General features: G+C 50.1%; 1 protein-coding gene and 1 long non-coding RNA gene across 3 annotated transcripts in view; one reads left to right on the forward strand and one right to left on the reverse strand.

The window, feature by feature from the left end:
- On the reverse strand, positions 1–13,106 carry SPRY4 (sprouty RTK signaling antagonist 4). The gene is made up of 2 exons (XM_052689567.1): positions 12,983–13,106; positions 1–3,539 (listed from the first exon to the last, which is right to left on the reverse strand). The coding sequence occupies exon 2, from the start codon at positions 3,491–3,493 to the stop codon at positions 2,600–2,602; it is 894 nt and encodes a 297-aa protein (XP_052545527.1). The 5' UTR covers positions 3,494–3,539; positions 12,983–13,106; the 3' UTR covers positions 1–2,599.
- An 84-nt stretch (positions 13,107–13,190) lies between these two features.
- Positions 13,191–25,542, forward strand: part of LOC128083934 (uncharacterized) — a 44,064-nt gene continuing 31,712 nt past the window's right edge. Inside the window, exons 1-3 of one of the 2 annotated variants that reach the window (XR_008208252.1) lie at positions 13,191–13,273; positions 18,765–18,856; positions 23,269–23,507. This is a non-coding gene — a long non-coding RNA (uncharacterized LOC128083934). Of the gene's footprint in view, positions 13,274–18,401; positions 18,545–18,764; positions 18,857–23,268; positions 23,508–25,542 lie in introns of those variants that run through there. The other variant, XR_008208251.1, reaches the window with a different exon arrangement.

Genomic DNA, 25,542 nt, shown 5'->3' on the forward strand with positions numbered 1-25,542 from the left:
TAATTTCTAGATCAGTACATTCATCAGTACTTGTTTTTCTTCACAAACAGAAGAACTCTTACAATAGTAGACTTTCTAAAATAAATACTATTAAAATAGAGCTTCAAAATAAATATTCTATACAAAGAAAAACCTTCTGTGGTGACTCCTCAGGGTGCACGTGTGGGGTGGGGGGCAGAGAGGCGGGGGGCACCGGGGGCTGTGAGTGCCAATTGCTGGGGCCACTGCTGCAGCCCCCCATGGGTCGCACGGCGCCGGGCTGCAATTTTGGGTAACGCTCTGTGAGAGGCAGCGCAGCCCGCGCCTGGAGGACCTGGGGGTGTCACAAGACCCGAGTACCGTCAGAGGAAAAGGGGAAGGGAGGCACTGGGATGGGGCAGGAGGGGAAAGCAGGACCTTATTGCCTCTGAGCCCAGCTGCCCCGAGCTGCAGAGCTGGCGGGGTCCCGGGGTGGGGGAGCACTGCTACATCGACCACTGCTCTAACACATCCACAAACACAGTACAGTCTTCCAGCAAGTGGTGGGCTTACATCACAGCAGGATTTATGCATCGAAAGAAACCAACAGAGAAATAGTTTACAACTATGTACAATGAAGGTAGAAGGAGAGGAAGCCTCGTTGCACTGGGGAACGGGGCGGGCACGGCACAGGGTTGGCACAGTGGTAACCACTCTGACATTGCAGTTCCTGGCAGGAACCATGCAGCTAGCAATGGGATTTGCTACTGCAGATTTTCAGTACAGACCCCTCAGGAACAGCCAAGGACAGAGGGTCAAAAAGGGGAGACCTGTAGGTAGGGGCCATTTGGCTACTGCGTGTGCAGCTGCCCCTCCTGCTGCATTTTCTGGCCTGATTGTATCTTGGGGAAATTATTTCTATTATTAAATACATATACTTTATACATTCAACCAACAGCTCAGCTGGTCAGGGGCTGATTTGCCTCTTACATTTTCCCCTCTCATTTGTGCAAGACAATAGGTGCAGCCCCACCTGCTTCCTTCTTTCTGGTGTCCCCATATGTTCAACATGAGGATAAACCATAGGAATTGGTATCTGGTAACAGACGTGCCCCCTTTCCTACAATTTATCACATACAAGCTAGCAAATATTATAAATATAAAAACTTTTTTTAAAACTCACCATTCATTAAATATCCACAATTAAACGTAACCAAACCCCAAGTCATCCAAGGTAAATGGATTCCTAAAACAAAAGACACCAGACCTCCCATCAGCACGCTCCTGCCAACCCCTACGCAGCAACTGCATTGCAGCCGAGCAAATGGCACTCCTGGAAATGCTGCCCAGCTCTGCCTATTGCTTTGCTAATTAGGAATGACATTTCACTGTCACTGCTGTGCATTTACTGAGGAAATTTCCTCTAATTAAAAAAATAAAGAGAAAAGATAGCCTGGATCCCTTTCCAGCATGCAATTAGTACCTACCCACTTAGGACAGCACGGTGTGCTCAGGCAAAGGTGGTTGGTTGGCACCTTGCAGCTGTCAGAGCAGCTGTCAGAGTTACTGCCACTGGGGCTCATGCTAAATAAACATTACAAGCATTCTCTGCTTTTGTACAGAGGGTGCAAGAGCTGAACAGCAGCAACAGAAATAGGGGAGTGGGATGTGATGCACACAAGTGCCAATCCCCCCCTGCACGAAAAAGAAAGAATATCTAAAGAGCAAAGAGCTCGTCCCAGAGAGGAGGTACTGGGTGACGGCATTGTGCGAATGCTCCTGCGCTTCAGCCTTTGGGGGGTGAGAGTTTTGCAGAAACAAACGTGGAATGTCTGAACTTCACAGATTGTGTTTACTCTGCTTTTGCTCTGGGAGTGAGCACATGGCAGGGAAATGGGATTTGAAACCTTTTGGAGCAGGCTTGTGCTGTTGGCGTAAAATCATCATTAGGTGGGATGAAACCTGGTGCTACAGACCGGGGCAGAGCAGCGCGGTGCTGGGACACGGCTCAGACCTGTACCCCGTTCTGCTGAAGACTCCAAAGCAACGTGAGCAGGTGAGCACACAACAGGGCACCTGCCTAAATGCTGAGACCCCTACAGCACTGTGCTGCGTGTCTACTTCTGGTTCAGACCCTCTGAAGGAGGCAGAAAGCTCGAGGGAAGGGCTTGCTGCACACAGGTGGCCCTGATAATGGAGCAGGTGGTTGGGGGCAGGGGGAAGGAGCACTTTTTCCACCTGCAGCTGGGAGTGAATGTGGCTTAGGAGGGGAGAAAACAGGAATCCCACAACGGATGTCAGCTCAAGGCGGTGCTCTGCAAGCAGTGGTGGGAACTGTGTGCGCTGGTGCACCGGTAAGTGAGCGGCTGCAGGTCCTGGCGGTGAGCACTGCGTGCATTGTGTTGTATGTGGGCTCGCAGGCTTTGCTACGAGTGATTGAGATTCCTCCTTTGGCCCTATGAAGTTAAATGCTGACCAGTCCCAAAACCCTGAATGACCCGAAGTGCTTCAGTCTGTAGAAATAGTCGCTTCTGCTTTCTCTGAAGGCGAAAAGCTCGTGTTATCCTCCGAACACAGGTTACGAAAAACACAACTCCACCCCCTTGGGGAGCGTCCTCCCCCCTCCCTCCTTCCCCAGTTATCAAAAGGGCTTCTCGGCCCTGCTGGCTTTGCTCTCGGGCAGTGCCTTGCACATGACACTGTTTGTGTTCTTGCACCTGCAGCCGGGCCGGCGCAGGCGGTCGTAGCAGCGCTGGGACAGCTTGACGCAGCCGGTGGCGGGCAGGTAGCAGAGCAGGCAGGGCAGCACCAGAGACACGGCGCTCATGAAGGCCCAGCGGGCGCAGCAGTTGGACTGGGAGCAGGAGCAGGGGTGGTCGGCACACGTGCCTTCGTCGTCCTCGTTGGTGCAGTGGTAGAAGACGCCCTTGACCAGACACATGCAGGTGGAGTAGTTGACCAGGCTCTGCGCCGAGCACAGGCACGCCTGGTTGCACACCCAGCACGACGGCAGAGTCCGGGGCAGTGCACACTCCTTGCACTTGCATTTCCCACAGGCTTCGCACAGCAGAAAGTGCTTATCCAGTTCCTGAGACACGGGTTCCTTCAGGTCCAAGGGTTTGCAGTGGATTGCTTTGGGCTGGATGCGCACCGCCCTGGGCGAGGACTGCTCAGCCACGGGTGCCGGGGCCATGTGGTCCAAGAGCCTTTGGTCAGACGAGGTGCTGCTGCTGCTGCTGATGGAGCTGGGCCGCCCGTTGAAGGAGATCCAGGGGTGGGTGACGTCCTGCTCGCAGCGCTGCGTGTGGCTCGGGGCTGCTTCATGGGGACCCCGAGGTCTCTTGGGGGCTGCCGGCAGGGGAGCAGTGGGGTTGTCAGTGTAGTCGTTCTCTATGTGGGTCGTCTTCATCTGGTCAATGGGCAGGATGGTGAGCGGGTGCTGCAGCCTCCCGTAGGGGATCCGGCTGTCCAGCAGGGGCTGGACCATCACAGAGTTGGGGACGACGGTGACGTTGTGGGGAATCCGGGGCTCCATCGATAAAGCAGCCTGAGCACTGGTGAGAAATATGCTCTTATGTGTCCTGGGGGGAGGAGAAGAGACAGAAAAGGGATGGGGGAGAGAAAGAGCATGCTGTTATTGAGTTATACTCCAACCCCAGGCCAAACAGGGCTCAGTGCACTGACTCGTCATGCAACATCTCTTAGAAAGACTGTAAGTCGTGGAGCAGGAAGTCACAGAGCCTGCCCAGGTGTAAAGTACATTGCTCCCTTGGCTATTCCTTCCCACTCCATACCCTTGCCTATAAGTGACACCAGCCTCAGTAGGGCACCATCACTGCATGCTCTCCAGTGGTTGTTTCTCTTTTTTTTTTTTCTGCTGGGACCTCGGGGTTACTGTGTACATTCACATGTGTTTTGTTGGCAAAAGGCTTGAAATGACTTATCTGTGTCTGGGCGCTTCTCTCAGCTGACAATGACCCCTTCCAAATGATGCAAGAGAGCGGCTCGCAGGCACAAAACCTCACAGGAGCACGGAATGTAATGCTTGCCTTGCAGCCCTGCATCAGCTGTGCGAGGACGGCTCAGCCTCAGGAAGCGTCCATCCCCACCGGGAGCTGCTGGTTTAAGGCTGCTTCCATCCCTCCTGCGGGAGGAGGCAGATCCCACTCAGCAGCTCTCGGGTTGCACAAGAGCAGCAGGCTGGGGGGGGGCTGGGGAGCACGCAGCCAGGTGGGGCTGTGCCTCCTGCAGGGCTTGGGCTCTTCTTCAAAACACCGAGCGCACTGATATTTGGCTCCAGGGCTGTTTACCAGCTCTGCTAGCTGAGCCCTCTGTTGCTACAGTTTCTAATTTCATTGAAAGAGTGCAATTTATCCTGGAGGAGATCCAAAGATTCAACAGCAGCGTAGGACAAGAAACCACAGGAAGTAACTAAACTTAAATCAAAGAGCGGAAACTACTCGGTTCAAATTTAGAAAGTGCACATTGTTTTCTGGTAGATGTGCCATTTCCTCGCTGGGTGACCTTTATTCATAAATAATATAATGTTGGAGATCAGTTTAGAGAAGCGGTGAGTAAAGCTTCAGAGCTTTACAGGAGGGGAAAGGCTTTGGTATCAAGAAAAAGGAAGCAGGGAGCTGCCAAAGGCATTTCCAGTTGTTTGTGTTCAGGCAAATAAACGAACCTTTTCCAACAGCACTAAATGGCTCCATGCTGGGCGGTCTGTATGGACCGGGTCAGCGATCAGCTGTGTACGAGAAGTGCATGTTTCTGTAAAAGTATATCCCCACTCCAAATGTAAAACAACTGCAGTGATTGGAGCATGGACAACTGCACACTTTCAGAAAAAGGGAAAAATGTTACTAGGGCCTGCTGTTATCTTTGCAAATGGTTGCTTTGACTTTGGAGGGGCTGCAAACCCGTCGGTGTGGCTGCGATCAATGGGAGATGGGCTCCTGCAGGAGGGGCTCTGAGGTGTGGGCAGTGCATGGCACAGCGTGAGGGGACAGAGCGCCCCTCTGCCTGCAGCAGTGGCCACTGCCATGCTGCTCCTCTTTGCTAGTCAATGTTCTCTGCTGGGTCTCTCTCATTCATCCAGACTTATTTCATTATTCATTGATGCTTTGGCAACGAGAGCTTTTAAAGCATCTATTTCCTAATCACTGCATTTCATAACTAAAGATAAGTGACGATTCTGACAACTGCGGGGAACGCGGAGGGGAAAAAGGGCAACATCCTTCTGGGCATCAGAACCCCACGTCACATAACAAACACTTGCAGCAAGGCTGAGCTCAGCGAAGCGGTGCGTTCCGTCCCTGGGCGCCGCAGGAAGGCTGCGGTTTCACAGCTGTTCCTTTCCTCTGAAGAGAGGCAGCTGTGCTGGCCGGGCTCATCTCCGTGCAGCAGAGCTGCTGAAGACCGGAGGTAAGGGAAGGAAGTGGCGAGCGGAGGGGTGGCGTGCTGCTCTGTCCGTCTGTCCTTCCTGCTGCCTTCCTCGGCTCCCCACAGCTCCCGGGCCACTTCTCACGTGTGACTCTGTGCTCTGGCTGGGTTCAGCCCCGCTTGCTGTGGTCTCTGGAGTTTGGTCCTCATGCTGTAGGTTCAGACTGGATCCGTAGATCATTTACCTTGAGGTGCGCTGTGCAGAGCGGTGCAGTTTGTCCCACACCTCTGGCCGTGGGGTGGACGTGAGGCTGACTGCCAACAGTGCTCTGTGCTACGGACCGTGGCAACCAAACAGGTTGGTTTCCATCAGCTTTGGAGCTGTGTGGCCAGCAGTGGCCCAGCACTACCAGTGCTGTCACTTGAAGGTACATCATCACGTTAATTGGTGGCCGTAGGCAGTGAGCGTGTCACTCCCAAACCCCCAAAAGCAGCAGTGCTGTGTGCTCAGGCACAGCCATGTGAGGAAGACTTCAAAAGATAACGCTAATCAGGATTTCAGTGCTAGTTATCACAGGAAGGAGATGAACCCTACATGAAGTACCCCACTTCAGGACAGTTAATGCTGAAAATGATTCATCATCTTTTTTTTTTTCCTTTTCATTAGAATACTGCTTCAAATTGTCCTTCTAAGAGAAAAAAAATGCTTGTGGGGCAGAGCCCACAGGTATTTGGGCTCGGGATCCTTTCAGATAAAGCCTTTGGATCCAGATGAGATCCAGCTCTCCTAATTACCTGACCCCTCCTGCAGACTATGTCTGCCTTGCAGCAGCTCAGCTTTCAGACACCACGCTTTCACACTCACCGGTTTGGTCCCACTCAGTCCCTCCTTTCTGCCCAGACCTCATTGCCAAGCAAAGAATTCCACAGTTAGCTGCTCTCACTTCACGAGTTACACGTCAACAAAGCACATCACTGATATTTAGGGGATTTTCCAAGGACTGTGACCATGCTGCTGCTGTGGCCTTGTTGTCAGAGGTCTCAGCACTGCAGTGAGATTGCTGGTGACAGATCCAGGTCACGCATCTCTGGAGCTGAGCTGGGTGTTGGGCCTGCCTGTGGGGTCTGTGTATGGGAACAATGATGACAGCTTACGGTGTGCTTGTTTCAGTTTCTGCATGCTCCCACTGGCACATCCCTAAAGCTACATCTTTCCTTGAGCTGCTTTCAGCCTGATGCCTGCATCCTAGGAAAAGAGATTTTGGATTTTGTGGCAGGCATCAGTCAGTCCTGCCAGCTGTTAGCAGGCTGAACTCAGAGAAATGTGTGGCACAGTGAGGGGTACAGGGCTGCTGTGGCTGTACTGCAGGAGATGGGTGCTTCCCTCACACACAGCAGGGATCCCAGGGAGCTCTGGTTAAGAGCTTGCGTTGGACCAGGAACAAGTTGAGAGTTAGACTGCTCCCATGAGTTCTCGCAGGCTGAGGTGTACCTGCCTGAGAATGCTGACATCCTGCCCTGGGAGACCCCGAAGGCATCAGCAGTTGGTCCTTCTTTGGTTATTTTTTTCCTTGGGGGAAAAATGTGGCTGCAACCAGTGCTAGGATGGCTGGAACAAACAGGCGAGTCTGCTTGCGAAAGGCAGTCGGCCTGCAGGGATGTATGGGGACACCAGGCAGCTGCGGGGAGGCAGGAGTAAGACATTCACTTGTTCCTGTCCCAGGAGTGGGATGCTGTGCCCTTCCCTGCTCCCTGCCAGGAGCATTCTGTGCACGGACATCCACCAGTGAGGATGGCGCTGCTGCACAGAGGTTCCTGAACCTGTGGCTCCTGCTGCACCGCATCTCCCACCCAGCTGGCGCTCGGGGTGAGCAGGCTGAACGTCAGCCCTTGGCAAAGGACAAGAGCCAGGGGTTCCTTGGCTCAAGGCGCTGAGCCCAGCCGCTCAGAGCAGCCTGCTGGACCCTGCACTTCGTGCTGCTGGTGTTGGGAACAGGGCTCTTTCTGGCAGCATCAGTTTGGTAACGTTCAGAGAGACTGGATTAATTGCTCGGATTGAATGGATTTAGTGCAGAGAGATGTTGCATTTAGAGGAAATTGTAGATTGAGGAGAGCAGAAAAAGAAAAATAGAAGAAATAATCAGGTGGAATCCAAGGAGATAACCGAGGAGATCCAGGATACTTAAGCACTATAACTTCATACGAGCTATGAAACTTGCTGCAGTGCCTTTGTAATCCAGTGCACTAATTCAGTCTGACTGGAAATAGCACTTTAATTCTGAGGAAAAAATGCCATACACAGTACTTGTAAACAAAATTGGTTAACCTTTGATCATCAGTAATTGCAAACATATTATAACATTAACGTGGGCACAGATTCACTGGATGCAATTGTACAGGCAATTTTCTGTAAGCAGGCAACAGGAAGGGAAATTCAGGCGTATGTTCTTACATTGGGATTCACTCATTCTTCAGAGCTAGGTAAAACAGTGATGCTCTTTTCAAAGCAGAAACATCAACACAGTCCCATGTAGAGAAAATCTCTCCCCCTGTGCCATCCAGGAGCTGCAGGGCTGCTCCCCACATACCGTTCTGAAGTCAAAATATATTGCCTTCCAAAGGATCTATGTTGGATTCAGAGAGCTCCATAAACGTGCTGCAGTTCTTGTTTCGTCTCTCCGTTTGGGTATTGCCCATTTAAAATGCCTATTATACAAGATAATTACAAATCCTCGAGTTGTAGGAAACCAGTGGGTGTTTTGAAGTCTTCTGGTGGTTGTTTTCAGACTCAGAAGTTTCGTAAGATTCTTTCTTTTTTCAAATGAAGTTGAAACAAAAGTGTTCTTATGTTTTAATAGGATTTTGGACTTGCCTACATAATGTTATGGAAAGCGACATCCTTGTGGGCAATTCTGTGAGAGAGCCATAATAACCCACAGGAAAGCTCATTCCCATTAATGTATTCAGAGCCATTTCTGCAATTGAAAGCAATAAGGTTCTGGCATTTTTATTTTCAAAGTGATGTGGGATAACTTGTCTTCCAGTTACTGAAAAACAAAAAGGATCTCGAAGTACATGTTTAATGAGTGCAGATGTGCATGCTGTTCATAACTGCCTCAATTACCTATTAGTTCATGGTTCTAATATGGCCTCGTACGTTTAACAGCTTTATAGATGTGTGGTAACAAACAAATAATGAGAATAAAGGACTTCTGGTGTCTGGAATTGGGTCTTGTGTGGAAGAAACGTTCCCAGGTTGGGCTGAGGAAGCACTGATGTGAGACTGCAACCCCTCAGTGCCTCTTCTACTGAAGTCAGCAGGAAAAGAGGAAAACGTGTCCTGTGAGGCAGCCAGCACCATGCAGGGCACGCTGCTCTGCCCCAGCCATTGCTGGGGGATGCGAGAGCTTCAGCGTGCAGATGCTGATGTGCTCACATCTGGGCTCAGTCTTAAATGTAACAGAAAAGAAGAGCCCAGATGGCTGCTTGGGGTCTGTTATGAGCACAGGAGTAGCGCAGCCACCAAAAATTCCCAGCACTCACACTTTCAAAGGGCAGACGACCAGGAGTCACTTGATTTCTTCCTAAGGAAGATCTCCACTGGGCTGCTGGCATTGGGCTGTGCCTTAGCACCTCTGCTGAGCCAGACCTGTCCCGTAGGGCTGGAGCTGCTGGGCCCATGGGATCTGTGCAGCCACCCCAAGGCTCCTTGCCATAATGACGTGGGGTGAGAAGAAAGGTAACGGGGTCAGAAGAGTCCCCTTCCTTCTTACTGTAAGCTGGAGAAGCGTTTCCAGCAAAGTAAACCAAACTTGAATTTTCAGTAAGAACTTGATTGCTGTTCTTCCAAGGTTTTTCCACACTGTGAAGCACCACAAACTTTTGTGAAGAAAGGATGGGAAGTTACTGCAGAGAAATGAAAGGGCAAATCCTGACTGCTGTCACAGAGAGCCTTCCAGGGCCCTGGAGCATTGCTGTGGCTCAGTGGTGGCACAGAGGCCCTGGCATCTTATTGCCCAACAGAGAGGCTGCACCTCCTCCTGGCTATCGTCATTAGACCTGCTGTTATCCACATGCATTCTGAATTCCATTCTCTCAGAGAAAAGTGACAGCCATCTAATGGAGATTAAAATATTTGTAGCAAAAGTGGCAGTAAACGCACTGTGGAAATTTGCTTGTTTTCTTTGCTCTAATGGGATATATGATATTTTGAGACAGAAATGTCTCAAAAGGAAAAGAATCAAAAAAACCACAACAATGATGTCTTTATAGATGCATCCGAATACAAAGAAACTGTCATAATTGAAAACAATAGGCTTGAGCATCTTGTTGTCAAGGGAGGCTGTGCGTATTCCAAAGCCTGTGCATGTTGGCACCATTCAGAATCGATGGCAACCTGTGTGAATGGTCCTTCCTCTAATTTATTGCTACTTCTGGAACGGTCACGCCTGTATTCTCACTTCTATGCTGGTTTGGCTGTATAGATTGGAAAATCTTATCTAGAAAGGGTTCTTCTCAGCTGCAGCCACGGTGCTTTGGGGCAAACTCAAAGGTGCTGCCTTCTGCATCTGCCAGCTCTCCCATCAGCAGCTCCTGGCTGAGGGGGTGGGAAGAAAGAAAGCGGGTGGGATGTGCAGCAGGCAGAGCCGGGCCCAGAGCTTCCTTGCCACAAAGCAGGACCTGCACAGAGAGCAGCAAGACCCGCAGGGTGCAGCACAGCGTGGTGCAGGCAGAGCCGGGCCCTGCTGGTGGCAGAGGCGCAGCCGAGCCGTGTGCTGCGTGCCGCCTCCTGTAGCACGGGCGCAGAGAGCTGCAGGGGGACAGCGGGGCCTTGGCCTCCGGGTGGCATGAAGGACCCAGAGCTCCGCGCTGCAGGAGGACGTGCTGCTGCTGCCCCAAGGGAGAAGGTTCAATAGAAGTTTTTAATGAGGGAGGCTGTGCTTGAAGCTGGAGGAGGGCCCTGGGTAAGCGCGCTGTAAACGTGCGATGCGGAGCAATGTGTGAGGTTGGAGTTCGTTAAGACTGACTTATTCCGCTTAAATTTTGAGTTGAGCAGTGAATTCTTTAAAATCAGATTTAAAAAAGAAAAAAGAAAAAAAATCTCTTTTCCACGAAGTGAGAATTGACATTAACACAATGCTTCTATTGACCCTTTTTTTTCCCCCACTTAACAGCCTCGTCTACACGAGGACAGCTCGAATTTTCTCTACTCGTAAGGAGGAAAAAAAATTAGAAAGCTTACTGGGGAAATCTGCCATTTTTGAAAGGAGGCCCTGCACTGCTGCCAGAGCTGGGAGATTCAGGAGCTGGGAAATGAGAGCCGCCGACTTCCAAGAAGCTGTCTCTGTCCAGCTCCAGTCTGTTCCTATGGTGTGAGTGAATAAAGCACATTTTGGCCCGTGAACATTCAGATCTCCAGGGACTCAAATTTCTCAGTAAAGGCCTTTTATTGGATAAGAACATTTATTTTAAGGCCAGAAAACTGAGCTCAGATGTGATCTATTAAGCTAATGGTACCAAATGATGACCGTATTATAAGGATTTTATTATCTGACGGAATTACGTCGTGTTGCATTGAAAAGGAACAAACAAGCAACACTTGTGTGACTGCTTGCCTATAAAAAGGCAAGCTGAAGGATAGGGCTGAATCTGGAAAATCGCACAGCAATGTGATTAATGAATGTTAGGCTTTTATGGTCAGTATTTGGAAACCATCAGGGCTGTGAATTAATTATTGCTGTAGTGTTGCAGAGGTGGCGAATTTCATTTCACTGAAGAGATTGCAGTTTTATCTGGGAGGTGGTCGGGGGGGGGGGGGGGGGGGGCTGCTTTTGGAGATGCAGCATTTCTGAGCATGATCCAGGAATCAGTCACTATTCCATAAAAACAGCTTTTGTTCTGCAGTTTCAGGAGGAGAGCAAATTATTTCTCCCATGCACAAACCTCACACAGAATTTCAGAAGGACTGCAGCGCTCAGAAATAGTACATTTGATTTTACAATACCAATATAGAGTCCTTTCTAGCAACAGAAACACAGTAGCCCGTGGAAAATGGCACATCTATCAATGAGACGTCCCCAGTGGGGTTCCAATAGCTGAGAACAGCCCCTCCTCCTGCTATCAGTCATTTTTATATGGAGAAGGAGGAAGGCAGTCATCAAGATCACTGTGATTCAGGCACAAATTATAACTTTATTCTTCAACCCAAAATATAGAGCTAGGGGGGAGCCTCGATATTGGGAAATTTCCCTTTGCCTAATTAAACCACCATTCCTAAGCTGATTTTTTGACATCCTGCACCCTTAGCGTGGTTTGGAAGAATGGCAGCAGCTGGAGAAGTTTTAAAGAATCTAGAACGTGCCTTCTGTGCTCTGGATTAATCAGTGATGTCTTCCATTTCTCCACCTTTCTCTCCTACAGCCCTTAAAGCAGAAGTTGAATCCATAAAAGGTATCAATCCAGAAACGAGACCCATCTCTTGGTCACTCGAGGAAAAAGCACCACGCTTTTTCCTTCTGCTGATTAATGCTGGTATTCATTTGCACTGTCATTTCCAAGGTCTGCATTTCCAGTCCCGCTTTCCTCCAAGACCTTTGTGCCTTTTTATGCCCCGTCTGCTTTTTCCATTCCCCTTCTGATAATGAATTTTCAGAACATGTCGTCTCCAGGCTTGCCTTTCTCCTGTGATGCCGGGACTAGTACCAGAAAATAAAATCCTGGCTTATCTCTGCTACGCAGTTGGTAGAGAAGAGCAGCCTAGACACATTTCCCCTCCATCCATAACACATTCCATTTACCTTTATGAAATGATTCCATACACACATTTTTATTGCTTATTTAGCCTTTAAGATACAGAATCCATCCAGATTTAGCACCGAGGTAGCCAAATGTACAGCAAAATAGGGACCAGAATGATGATGGAATCAGGCACAAAGGCCAGGGAAAAAAAAAAAAAAAAAGACAGCTGTGTGAAATAAAATGCTGAAGAGCAAAGGTCACACAGGAGAGACCTGACACACCAGTGCCTGATCTCTGGAGTGTCCTGTCATGGAGAGCTCAGAACTCCATGACACAACCAGGACAGAGGGCTTTGGAAAAGAGAGGAAGTAGGTAAAGCAGCATTCATATTCCACAGTGAGAAATACCCAATTCTTATTTGTCAGCCCAAGCAACCACACATTTATGACCCTTTATCTGAAGAGAAAGGAGAAGAGGACACCCCATCACCAGGGAGAGAAGTGTTGCTCTGGTAGGAAAGCCCTACGAATCGCCCTGCCGCAAGTAGGGCCAGCACTGCCTGCCTCTGCCATCCCCTGAATGCAGATGTTGGGAGAACGTAGAAGAGAGGCATAAATAAGAATTACAGGAACAGAAATGTAAATTCTGCAGGAAAAGGGAGATTTCTTCAGAATGTGAAGTCTCCTCTGGATTGGGGAGCACCGGGCAGCTCTCTACTGTATATAATTATAGATAATCGCTGTTAGAAAAGTCACGGTGCGGAATACGCTTGCGATCAGCGATCTCTAAGGGGACGGACAAATCCATCTAGAAGGAGTGCGAGATTTTCCCTCGGGGAGCAGGCTTAATTTTTCCCAGTTTAAATCCACGTAACATTTCCCCCGAGCGCGGACCCCGCACTTACCCGAGGGATCCCAGCCAGGAGCATCTCTGCAACGCGAGCGGAGCCCTCCGGGACCGGGGCTGCGAGCGCGGCTCTGACAGCGGCTCCGCTGCCCCCGCTCCGCCGCGGTGCTGCAAAGCCGCTGCCTGGGAAAATGGCTATTTTATGAATGGGAGGGCAGCGGCCCCCACTGCGCAGGCGCAGCCTCCCTACTCTATGAATGGGTGGGCACCGAGGCGCCAAGGCGCATGCGCGGCTCCCTTTTATGAATGGGGGGCTGGAGAGAGACTGGCTGCGAGCCGCGGAGGACGGGTACGGCTCTCGCTCGCTGTTCGCGTGTCCCCATCCCCCGCTTATTTATTTATTTCGTCGTTTTGTGAATGGAGGGCAGGCGGTGACAGCTGCGCGCGTACCGCGCCCTCTGCCCGGCCTGAAGGTAACGGCGGCTCAGGGCGGGGGGCAGCGGCGGCCCCGGCCCCCCCCGTAGCTGCGGGCACGGAGCGAGGCTGGGGGGCAGCCGTGCTGTCCGGGCTGCGGCCCGTTGCGGTGGTACCGCATACGCACCTCCTTCTGCTCGTACATAGCAGCTTGCGTGTCGTGCTGGCATCATCGGTATGAAAAAGCAAGGAAAAGCTGAGGCTACGCTTGCGTTACATGTGTGGCGTGTGGATTTATTTCATGGCTCTTCTCCTTTGAGAAGACCAAGGGCAGAGCTGTGCAGTTCGCGCAGAGCCTCAGAGATGTGGTCCCGCCCGATGGAAGCGAGGCGTCGCGGTGCCGCTCTCAGCTTTGTAGCCGTTTCCTTGCCGAGGCTGCTGTCAGCCCCGCTGGGTGCAGTGTAAGGCAGCCCCCGGATCAGGTTTTCGAATGGTCTTCAGCAAACAATAGCTGCTTGCTGGTAGGTGCGGGGCTCCCCTGCAAACCTGGCCCTGGCTGCGCGCTTTGCCCTTACGTGCTTCAGATCCTATTCAGGAAATGGAGACCCTCCTTCAATTCTCAGCTGGTGCAGAATGGCCCCGGGCTGGCGTTTGCTCCCTCAGGAGCACGTTGCTTTACAGGAAAAACGCACGAGGAATAATGATGTATTTTTTTTTAATATGTGAGAAGAGTAAAATTCAGCGTACACAACAACCTCTTTGTCGTTTTACAGCACGCGTTTAATAGCTCACACCGCAGCGAGGGAAGGTCCGCGTTCAGCACTGCCGGTGTGAGCGCTGCCCCTTACTGCAATCCGCCTCCTGGGAAGGTTTTTCCCTACGGAAGCGTGCGCTCAAAGACCAATCGTTTGGTTGCGTGCGTGTTTATCTCTAAGGACAGACATTATTCCGAGGGGGAGCAGCAGCTGTGGGTCGTGGGCAGATGCAGTTTGACGAGGAAAGGACAGAAGAAAGGGAATCTCTAAAGAATTATCTGAGCTGTACTCAAAACACTACTGAGTTCAAATACACAGGATTGATGCTTTCTCTTTAGAGAATATGGCTGTTCATGGCTTGCTTTGTTATTGGTAGGCTTTACAGTGTGCTTTTTGAAGGTCGGGAATTCTGTCTGGTTTTGAAAATTAGCAAGTAAAGGAAAATAAAAGGAAATACAGTTTTAAGAAGCTGGGAGGGAGACCCTCAGAATACAACGTGATGGAATTATAATTCCTCAAGAATTACCTTTTGCTGCATGAAGCCGGCTCAACGATGAAAGGCCCAATGCCTGAACAACACACCTGCCCTGATTTCTCACCGTGCTTCTTGGCCCTTGTTTCTGTGTGAGGTTCGAATGTTGCTTTGAGTTCTGCAGTAACACTGCAGCAACGTGAGAGCCAAACATCACTGAACTAAAAGCTTTTATGTATGAATGCTGATTTCTGTGTTGAGTGATTAGTACAGTAATGGTGAGGGCAGATCACAGTTGCGATAATCATTTCCCCATGAGACCCAAACTGCAAAATCCACCCTGGGTGGCACCATATGCTTCTGCAGGGTTTGACCCTGCGAGGACTCAGGCCATAGGGAGACTAAGAAATGTTGGGATGTTTACTGATGTATTGTGTCAAATATCTGTGTGATGGGCACTAGGAGAGCGCTCCTCTATCGCATTGCTGACAGCAGTTACGGGCCTCTCTGATAGCTGGAGGTAAATGGGAATGGTGACTATACTGGCAAAATGGTGACTGCTGTGTTGACAACTGGTGTGTGACCCAGCCACAGCCTGAACTGGGGCTGTGCTGAGATGCTGAGCTGAAGTGCCACAGAGCAGGAGGCAGAAAAGTGTGTGCTGAGATGGAGGGGTGTGAGGGCTGAGCACTGCTGGTGTGGGGCTGCTCCCCCAGGAGTTTCTGCTTCCGTGAGCTCCCCTGTGCAACCCAGCAGGGGCGGCTGGAGCAGACCTTGTATTGCTGTGGGTGAGGGGCAGTGCCAGACCCGTTCCCACAGTAATGCAATGGGAAGGAGAGGTGCTGGGCTCTATCTTGCTTTGAAACACTGCTGTGTATGGCTGCTGTCCAAAGCCTGGCTTGCTGATATGAGGCAGCAGCGTCCCCTCTGCTCCAAACTCCTCCGCAGACTTTGCAGTCCACCCTGGAGGTGACTAAATGTCATTATCTCAGTGACACGGGCTGCTATCTCAGCTGTCCGCTGCTGCGGTGCGGATGAAAGCTCCGTGCTTCCTGCTGCCCTATCAGGCACCTGTTGTCTGTACCCAGACATTACTCACATCCTTGAAGTCACATCTTATTTTACATAATTAACACTGACTCTTCTCCGCTTCCTTCCTTCCCTGGTAGGGGAAGGCTCTGTGCTCCATGGCTTTACCTGGCTGTGGAGGCACTGGCTCTTATATTTGAGCTCTAGCACAAGGATTGAAAGTATCTGCTGCTGCAAGGCGTGGGCTCACAGCCAACAAGGATGTCACAGCCTGGTCTGGGGATGCCCTTCAGTCCTGAACTGGCGCTGCAACCGCAATCTGTTGTGTGCTTCTGTGCCACTTCCTCAGGAGCAGATTTCAAGCAAGCAAACCAGAACCCAAACAAAGTTCTGTTCGCCCGCAGGGTGAGCTGGGAGGTTGTGCTCAGAAGAGGAAGGCAGCACCTGAGACGAAGGGACACAACGCCTCAGGGCAGGCTGGGGGCTCCTGAGGCACACTGGGGTGTCCCCAGGGGGAAATGTTTTCTGAGGCACGTCCCCTCGCTGCTGCTGTCAGGTGGCTCCCGGTGCCTGCAGCTGACTCATGGCAGCCTATGAGGGCTGTCTCTGAGATGGAATCATTACACCAGCACTTTGCTTTCTGCAGTAGTTCACCATTGACTTCTGTTTCGGTATTTGCTTCAGCTTTTAATATCTATTGACCTGGTTCTACATGAATAATTTAGTGTTTATGAACAACTGCAGTAACCAAACCTATGCCATTAACTAAACCATGAGCTCAGCAAAACCGGATAAAAATTCATGAAATATAAAATGAGGGCTACAGGGTCTCCGTGGAGCTGAGCCCCCAAACATGTAACTGCTCACTGCTCAAGCGAAGGACTCCTCCATCTGCAGACGTGTGCAGTTAGCTGCAAGTGCTGCAATACACTTCCCAGTCACAGCACTGGGATTATTGGGTTGCAAGCCTGATGCATGCATGTTTTCTGCAGGATCAGGTATTACAGTTCTTTAGTTCTTGCACTTTTACCTGACTTGCCTGGCATCCTTCCTTCCAGTTGAGCACGCTGTCTTTGCATTTGCTTTTCAAAACGTTGCCAGTTTGAAGATGTTCTCTGATTTGTTTCCTTTCTTGGCGGATGGCAGCCTGGGTGATGCTTTCTCTCAGTCTCAAGATCTGACCTCAGCGGAGCAGAGGCATTTGCAATTCACTGAGATGAAAAATGGCAAATGCAGAAGTTGGTGCCCTACAGGAATGAAGGTTTTTAGATTCGTGACTGTGCATAGCTGTAGTTTGCAAGGGTAGAGGTGGAGAGGAAGGTAGGGGCTGGCAGTAATGAGCAGACAGGATCCTCTGCTGAAGCTGCTGTGATTTTTGCCGCTGCCCAACTGGCAGAGCAACAGAGTGTGTTATCAGGCAGAACTCTGGGAATCTGAGATACGGATTTTGCCATCACAGGCTTTGGACGCGATGCTGGATCTGCTCAGTAGCAGTGCAGGGGAACGGGGCTGTTTACCTGCAGGGAGATGGGTGAGGGGCTGTGGAGAACCCTGCCAACTGTTTGGGATTGAAAAGATGATCTCAAGGACCGTAAATCGTGAACCTTTCTAATATTTTTCAGAATATTTATTTACAGTTCAGGTCAATAATCTCCAGAAATGCAGTTCTGCTTACAAACAAAATTCCTGGGCTGCATTCCCAGGCATTCCCATGTGACTGGAGCATTTTTAGCAACAAAACGAACAAATGCAAACCTATGTTCTGGGCAGTGGAAGCATTTCTGTTCCCATTGTTCCTATGTGCCCAGGAGCCACGGCAGCGTGCTGAGGGCTGAGCAGGGCAGTGGCTCTGGGACAGCTGGGCTATTGAGTGTGCAAGTGCAAGGGAACAGCGGCTCTCTGCCCATTACCTGCTGGCATCGCTTCCTCCAAAACCTGTCTGTTTACTCATGACTAAGAAAATGAATTTTCATACAGAGAAAATTGTGTTACCTGACAAACAAAGCAGCGTTGTGGAAAAATACTGGCATTAAAAGCCACCGTGACTGTGGAGCAGTGCTACAGAGCTTGTGGCGTTCACAGCGCTGCTGCAGGGCGCCGTGATCCTGGAAAATCCGCTGCTGGGATTGTTCTCAGCTCTCCAGAGGTGGGCCCTTGTCAGTGGGTACCTGGACAGCTTGCTGCCTCCTGCCTGTGCCTCGTGCTGTGCTTGGAGCCACCTGGAGCAGAAAGCTGTCCCTCCTTCCTCAAATCCTGCGTGATTTTCCCTGCAAGGCCCCATTGAGAAATAACGCAGTTAATGAGCAGCAAAGCGAGCGCTTCAGTATCACCTCATTTTTGCGTGTGTATTGCAGTGAATGGGTGTAAAGCAGACAGCAAATTCGCCTTTATTTTGACAGGAATAAGGTCGATACATCCTGCCTGATACAGATGGGGACACTGACTGTTCAGAGGCATGAACATTGTAGCCTTTCAGCTACAACTTAACTGCTGCGGTAGTAACAGTGTTTTTGCTAACCAGTTCCTATCGTTTCTGAGGTTAAGGTTTAAAATGCTCTGTATAGTAGAAGCTTTCCATATTGCAGCTCCTTCCTGTGTCCGCAGGGTTGGGGATGATTAACTGCATATCTTAACAACAGCTCCTTCTGCCCTCTGGCATGAATGTAGTTTGATGTGGCCCTGGCTTAATCCCCCGTGCCATCATTTTCAGCTTTCTGACTCGATGTGTGCAGATAGCTCATAGCAGCTGTTAATGATTCACAGCCCTGATTTCCCTCCAGGTGAGATTACAAAGCTGCCCTCCTCGCAGAAGGAAGGGGCCGAGGTGTGCAGCTCCCAGAGCAGCTGTGCCGTGGGGCGGCTCTGTGCCCCCTGCAGTGCTGGGCGCTGCAATGGGAGCAGATGGAGCCCACCTGTGGAGCACTGCTGGGCTCTCTGGAGTCACATCCTTGTATGTAATTACCGTATTCTAACACTTCAATATTTTCCTGACTAATTTCTTCCTGTCCCGGCTTTGCAAATAGCTGGCTTATAATCAATAAGAACTTACAGACTGGAAAAGTACACGATTTCAAAAGATTTGTTTAATGCTTAGAAACGACTTTTCTTTGGGGGCTTGACCTGTCACCTTTCACAGGATTTACATTTATTTATTTTTTTCCCCTTTTCAGCCAGCAGCCCTAATGCTGTGAACACCCCCAGCTGCTGCAGCTCTGCCTGGTGGACGGTGCAGCAACGAGGAACCTTAACAACAGGAAGAAAAGTAAATGTTTAATGATTTGCCTTTAACAGATCTCAGAACGCTTTTCCTTCATGCTTTGCTGCTTATGAGATCTTTGGATGCCTCTGTGTTCTCTTTCTCCCCGTTCTTGGCTTTCCTCTGGGTTCTCTTCCCTGGAGGCAGTGGTGCTATGGATCCTTAGGACGGGCAGTCTGGGCAGTGGGGTGTCAGACGATGCATTTCCTGTGTGCAGCAATCAGTCCTTCTCACTCACAAACAAAGGCAGATAAGCATTAGAAATTAATATTAGCTCCCTTCTGCATGCCCTGTTTTCCTGACCTTGAGGAGCAGAGGCCGGGCAGCACCGCATCGATCTGTGGACAGGGGAAGGAATGGGGCTCAGGAGCTCCTTTGTGCTCTGAGAAATGTGAACGGAGCGCGCTGCATGGAGCTGTGGTGCAAGCTGGGGCCGTTTGGAGGTAGGAAGTGGTCAGCTTTGTACCTCCCTGCCAAAGAAAACTGCTGACTCTTTGAATGCAATATTGACATTAAGGTTTGGAGGAGGATGTGCAGAAAGGAGAAGGCCTGGGGCTGTTGGTGTGATGAGGTGAGCAGGCAGATTCTGAAGCCGTGTTTTGCTGAATGCTGCATCCCTCCACACCCCTGCATGCTGCTGTCTTCTGCAGCCATTATGTGCAGCTGTGCTTCCAGGGCAGCCTTGGTTGCCCTACTGGTGGCTGGCCCTGAGAAATTTGTTTCTGTTCATAGAACCATAGGATCATTCAGGTTGGAAAAAAACCTCTCAGATCCCCAGGACCAACTCCAGCCTACCTCACTGTGCTCACTGACCGCATCCCCACGTTCTGCAGTACCTCCAGGTTGGTGACTCCCCATCCCCTGAGCAGCTGTGCCAGTGCTGACCACTCTTTTGGGGAAGAAATATTTCTTAATATTCAACCTGAGCTCACTGACAAACCATCCTCAGCGGGTACAGATATTTCCCTGCACCTCAGATCTGTCCTCTGCTGCATCTCATTTGGCTCCCACTGGCTAGTGCATGTGATAGACTCATCTCAGCTGCAGCATCCTTTGTTTCTGCTCCTCATCAGCTTTCTGTTCTGTAAGATGGGGTGATTGGCATGAAGATTCCTCCCCGCCCCCAGCTCCTGCTTGCACTGGGAGGCTGTAGAGGAGTGCCAGCCTTACTGGGCTGCTGCCGTGCCCCAGTGAGCTGACACACATCTGCCGTGAGGGACTTTGTTGGGCTGAGGTTCATTGGGAGTGAAGGGAACAAATTAAGGAGAAATTCAGTCATTGCTCTGACAGGAAAACCCAATGAGGACACAAAGACTTAATGATGCGTGTGGGCAAAAATAGGTCAAATATCGAGAGTGATGGGATGTGAGGGTGAAGTTCCTCTGAGGGAAAGCATGCCGAAGTCCTGGTGCACATCTCACAACATGAGCTTTTGTGCACAGGGCAGTGTAACAGCCTTTCAGATCTATGTGGCAGATAGAAAATGCTTGAGGAATGAGGAATTAGAAGAAAAGCTGATATACAAAGTAAGGTCTTGTTGGCTCTGGGTTACAGGAGCTGTGGAAGTTCAGTTCAACCTAAGACCTCTGCTTTTCAGCATAGAAGCTTAGTTTACTTCCAGGGCTGTTGAGTTATTTCTGACTTTTTGGTGTTCAGTGGAGTAGTTTCAAGTTCACCGCTTGAAATGGGAGGATTAGGATTCATAAGACTGAAGGTTGAAAACTTCAGTTTTGGATTATGCCCTTTGTTGGCAGGAGATGCAAAGGCCCGGGCCTGTTAAACTTCTGTCTCTTTGAATAGCAAGGTAGAATCTCCCAGAAGAAACATAGTGGACAGGAGCAAGTTATTGCATGGTCAGCTGATCCCGTGCTTCATCTCAGCCCAGCCCAAAGCCAAGTCCTGGCTATCGGCCTCATCAGTCACTCATAAGCTATGAAATGAGGTTGTGGCAATTGAAAGCCTGATACAACCCACTTTGTTATTAAGATGGATTACTTTAAAGAGAACGTGTGTCAACACAACCTGGAGCAGTCCTGTTCAGAGGCAGTCAGAGCTCATAGCCAGGGGTTTACCACGCGTGGCAGTGTGCTCTGGGGCTTTGGGGGAGCAGTGCATCACTGCCACAGGACGAGGAGAGCATTTCCAATGCGCCCTTATAATTCACCTTTAGGATGGGGTGTTGATTCTGTTGCTGTGGGCAGAACGCCGTGCGTGACAATGGAATGGCTGTACAAACACTGCTGGTTTCTTAACACAAAAAAAATGCAGCGAGGAATTTTTAGCACGTTGTCATGCAGCACTCTGTTTCCTGGCTTGTACATTCAAGCTGTGTAATAATATTTATATACAAATGCTGACTGTGATTTTCCACCCTGGAAAAAGGAGATGTCATTTAAAAGTGCTGCGCATGATGTAAAGCAGAGACTTTTGACTTGCGTACTTGCGTATGGTGTGGGTGTGAATTTTAATTGTTTGAAAAGGGATCACTTAAAAAAATGTAACGTTCCTGCTGCATAAGCACATTCTACTGAAGTAAAGGTCATTTTGCTCTTCAGAAGTTGCTCTTGGAATGGCCGGGGAGTTCCTCGTGTTGTCTTTCCTACCGCCTCCTAAAATTTTCTGAAAAATATGAAGTCATCGATTGCCAGGCAAAAACTCTCCTCAGACCACATTTGATGCTGGGATCCAGTAATGGGAGAGCGGCAGCCATGGCTGAATGTACGCTGGCACACGGAGGAGCATTCTTCCCTTGAGAGCTGTGCTGTCCCATCTCCCAGCCTCCCGAAGCACGCGGGCTGCTCCTGCTGTGTGAATGACCACGTTGATTCCCTGAAGCTTTTCTGGAGCTGGGATTTACGAGCAGTTCCAAGGCAAAACCTCTGCTTATCGGCTCCAGCCAAGGAAGCTCTTCCCAAAATCCTCCCTATTACCAACGTGTTCCCCATCCCAATCTGCTTGGCTTTGGTTTTCACGTCACGGTCTGTGCTCCTGAGAATTGCTTGGGGGGTTGTACGTATTGAAAATAACGGCCTGCCAAGCAGAAATGTGCAAGTTCATCTTCTGATCCACGCTTGACCAAAGAAGGTTGGATCTCAGCTTTGTTTTATCCTGTTGCAGTGACAGAATCCAGATGTCAAGAGCTTAAATCTCTTGAGTTCCTGTGCTCTCCCCTCGGAATGTCGTGCAGTTGGGGCTGCCCTGCTGTGGGTGCTGCAGCTGGGGGCTGCAGGTGGGCCTGTGCCTGCTGTGCTCCTGTGCTGTCCCCCAGCAAAGACTGATGCTTTTTATTGACAGCAAAACAGGTCCAGTTGTTGTTGAGGTACTGACATAAAGAAGTGGGTGATGCTGAACAACTTGTGGATGTGTTGTGAGAGAGAGCGATCCTCCTGGCTATCTACCAGGGCTTCCAGTGGGACACTTGGATGGATGGGAGCAGCGTGGGCTGCCATGGCAGTAGGAGCTTGTTTTGACACTTGTGCTTTTCTTGTTGGGCGTTTAAATTACTGTAGCATGGTGGGGGTCAGCCTCTTCTCCCAGGTAACGGCAATAGTATGAGATATAATGGCCCGAAGTTGCGTCAGGGGATGCTCAGGTTGGATATAAGGAAACATTTCTTCTCCAGAGAGAGGTCAGCACTGGCACCGATCTGCCCAGGGGGTGGGGAGTCACCAATCTGGGAGGTGTTCCAGAACCGTGGAGATGCTGCAATGTGGTCAGTGAGCATGGTGGGATGGGGCTGGGCCTGGGGATCTGAGACGTCTTCTCCAACCTCAATGATTCTGTGGTTCAACAGGGGTCAGGCTGGGCCTGGGGCTGCTCCTTTATCTGGTGTGGAACATTCTGGTGAAGTCAGAACGCGATGTCAGTGCCACCTCTTCCCGCTGTGTGAGGGAGGACGTGGGGGGCTGGCAGGGGATCAGAGTTTTGTTGTGCCCAAATAATGGGCGATTCACTCAGAGTATCAGTATATAGAGCTGTATCTGTTCTACGTAGATTGCTTGATGCTGATTCCCTTTGAAATGATAGTTTTAAAATGAAGTAGAAATAAATAGATTTACATACAGCCTCCTTGCTCCCACGAAACCTGCAGATGGGGGCTTTGGTACCAGGGGGCTGCATGGAGCTCTGACACCTGAGCTGGTAATCGGCCGGAGCCTGGAGCACTGCCTGTGCTGGGAAAGGGATCTGTGCTGCAGGGAGAAAAAGGGAGCCCAAAGAGAGACCCCCGCTTGCAGCTGAGCTGTATCTGGTGGGAATTTTATCCTGAGCTGTGTAGGGGCTGCTGCTTTTTGCAGGCAGTGCAGCGTGGCTGTAGCAGCCCCGGCTGCTGGGGCACCGGCAACCACTGCTTCCTTCCCCAAAGCTGCTTTAAATCGGATTAGGATTTTAACAAACACTTCATGGTTTGCTCTCTGCAGGGAGGATCAAAGCCTGGGGAGGATCCTTCAGCTGTTTGCTTTTCCTTTATGCAGAAACTTTACCACGGCTGCCCTAAAAACCCCACCAAACACAACTAAGAACCCCTCCTCAGAAAAGCAAAAATGACTTCCCACAGCCTACAGTAAGGTGTTGGTTATCTGCTGGCATTTCTCCCCCTCTGCTGCAGCTGCCTTGGCAGAAGAAGAGCCTGGAGTGACGGGGCTGTTGTGTGGCACAGGTGGGTTCATGGCCTCTCATTTGTCTGTTGGTTGTTTTGTTTTTTACCTTTTGGACATCTTTTCTAAACCAGAAGTGGTTTGTCTGCCTATTGCTGCTCAGAATGTCCCGGGGCTTCTCCTGCTGGGAGGAAGCTCTGAGAGTTAAAGCTGCTCAACATCAAAATTCTTTGAAAAACCTGAAAGGAGAGGGAAAGTAGTTCTGAGGTTAAGATAAAGCCTTGAGTGTGGACCTCTGGCTCCTCCCTGCTGGTGCATGGGATGGTTTCTGAAACCAGCTGCTAGGGACCGCTGAACCTGAGAGTTCTGAGCTCTGGTGCTGCAGTGACAGCCCTCAGGGGGTCCCTGAACCACTGCCAGCTCAGTCTGGAGGGCCTGGACAGCATGAGCCCACCTGTCTGAGCCATGCCAGCGTGCCAAGGGGTGTCTGCAAGTCTAGGCTCAGGTCCTACCATGGGCTGCGTAGATGGCAGCCTGTTTTCTCCTCTCTGCAGCACAGTTTGGTTCAGCTGATGGACTAAATGCAGCATGAGGATCGAACCACACGCCACTGTATGCTCTGTAGGTGATGCTTCGGGGGCAATCATTCATTTGAGATGTTGGTACAGCAGGGATCGTTTTTCAGGCAGAACATATTGTGGGAAAGAGGCTCAGAACAGATGTACTCATAGTTGATTCCATTTATCATATTAAAAATAAAGAAAAGACAATTTCAGCTCATTTTCTGCTTATTAGTTCAAATAAACAGCTTTTCTAATCAATGTGTATGGCAAACACAATGCCTTCATAATTGGCAGTAGTGGTTCCAAAATTAATGAGACGGTCCTTGTTTATTCTCTGGTAACAAGTCAGACAGTTACTGCACTGCTCTAATCCTACACTTCTATTCCTTTGGGTACAGGGAAAAAATATGCTCTTGCTTTAAAATTTAAAGAGTTTGAGGGGTTTTGTTCCCCATCCATTTGGGTGAGCGCAGCCAGGAGTGGGAGCAGCTGCCCTGAGCACCTGAGCAGCACTGTGGGATTGCTCTCATTTATCCACAGGGCTTCGTCGATTCTTACTTCCCTTCCAAAAATGCTGATCTGATTTATGAAGTGATAGAAGAGGTCGGGAGAGTAATTTTACCTATGAGAGCATAGTGCTGTCCAAGTAATTGCCCAGGAAAAGAGAAGATCTGCTGATCTGCTGCTGCAGATGTTTCTCATCTGGATACAGACCCATTTTGGGGGGTTACTGTTTATTTTGATGCTTTATTATACTGCAATTACCAGGAAGGAAGCGATGCACAGGAATGTATATCTTTCAGTAACAGTTTGGGGGTTTAACCCCTTTCTCCCCTCTGCTTTCAATACCTGTGAGCTCTTGATTCCATTCTTTCAGCAGGAGCAGAACCTTGTAGTGCTGAGGGGTCCTGCTGGCACCTGTCACAGCTGGTGCTGCGGGCAATTTGGGGATGCCTTAATGCTCATTTTCCGAGTGTGACTAACGAGGACCTGTTGGCTTTTTTTGCCACCTAGTGCTTCTCTCCTTGCATTACTGTGAGGCTTTGGGCTGTGCAGGAAGGAGCCCCGTGCTGCTGCCTCCCCAGACAGAAGTGCTCAGAGGTGCTTTGCAGGAGTGGAATGAACTGAGCCCTGCTCTGTGTTGCTAAAGAGCTACAGAGCAAGACAGCAAACCTGAGGTATGCTGAATGGGAAGAAGCAAGCTTACTCCAATACTTTTGGATCTGGGGCTGTGTGTGACCAGGATTTTAAGCCTGGCAAATCCTTTAGAAAGATGCTGAACTTGCTGATATGTTGCACAGGGCAATGCGTGGTCACACTGCAGGCAGAGCTGCAGATCTGTTAGCTGCATGTGGAGCATTTTGTGCTCTGGGCCTGCAGCCTTCCATGCTCTGAGACACCGTAGCAATCACTCTGTGATTAAGGCCATCACTTCTAAGGATGGATTATAACTGAGGGGAATGGACAAGCTGTGGGGAGCAAACCACATTTCTCATGGTCCTTGCTCTTACCAGATTCATATTTATGGCTGGGT

Source organism: Tympanuchus pallidicinctus, unplaced genomic scaffold (assembly GCF_026119805.1).
Source record: "Tympanuchus pallidicinctus isolate F22 unplaced genomic scaffold, pur_lepc_1.0 scaffold25, whole genome shotgun sequence".
Classification (NCBI taxonomy): Eukaryota; Metazoa; Chordata; class Aves; order Galliformes; family Phasianidae; genus Tympanuchus; species Tympanuchus pallidicinctus.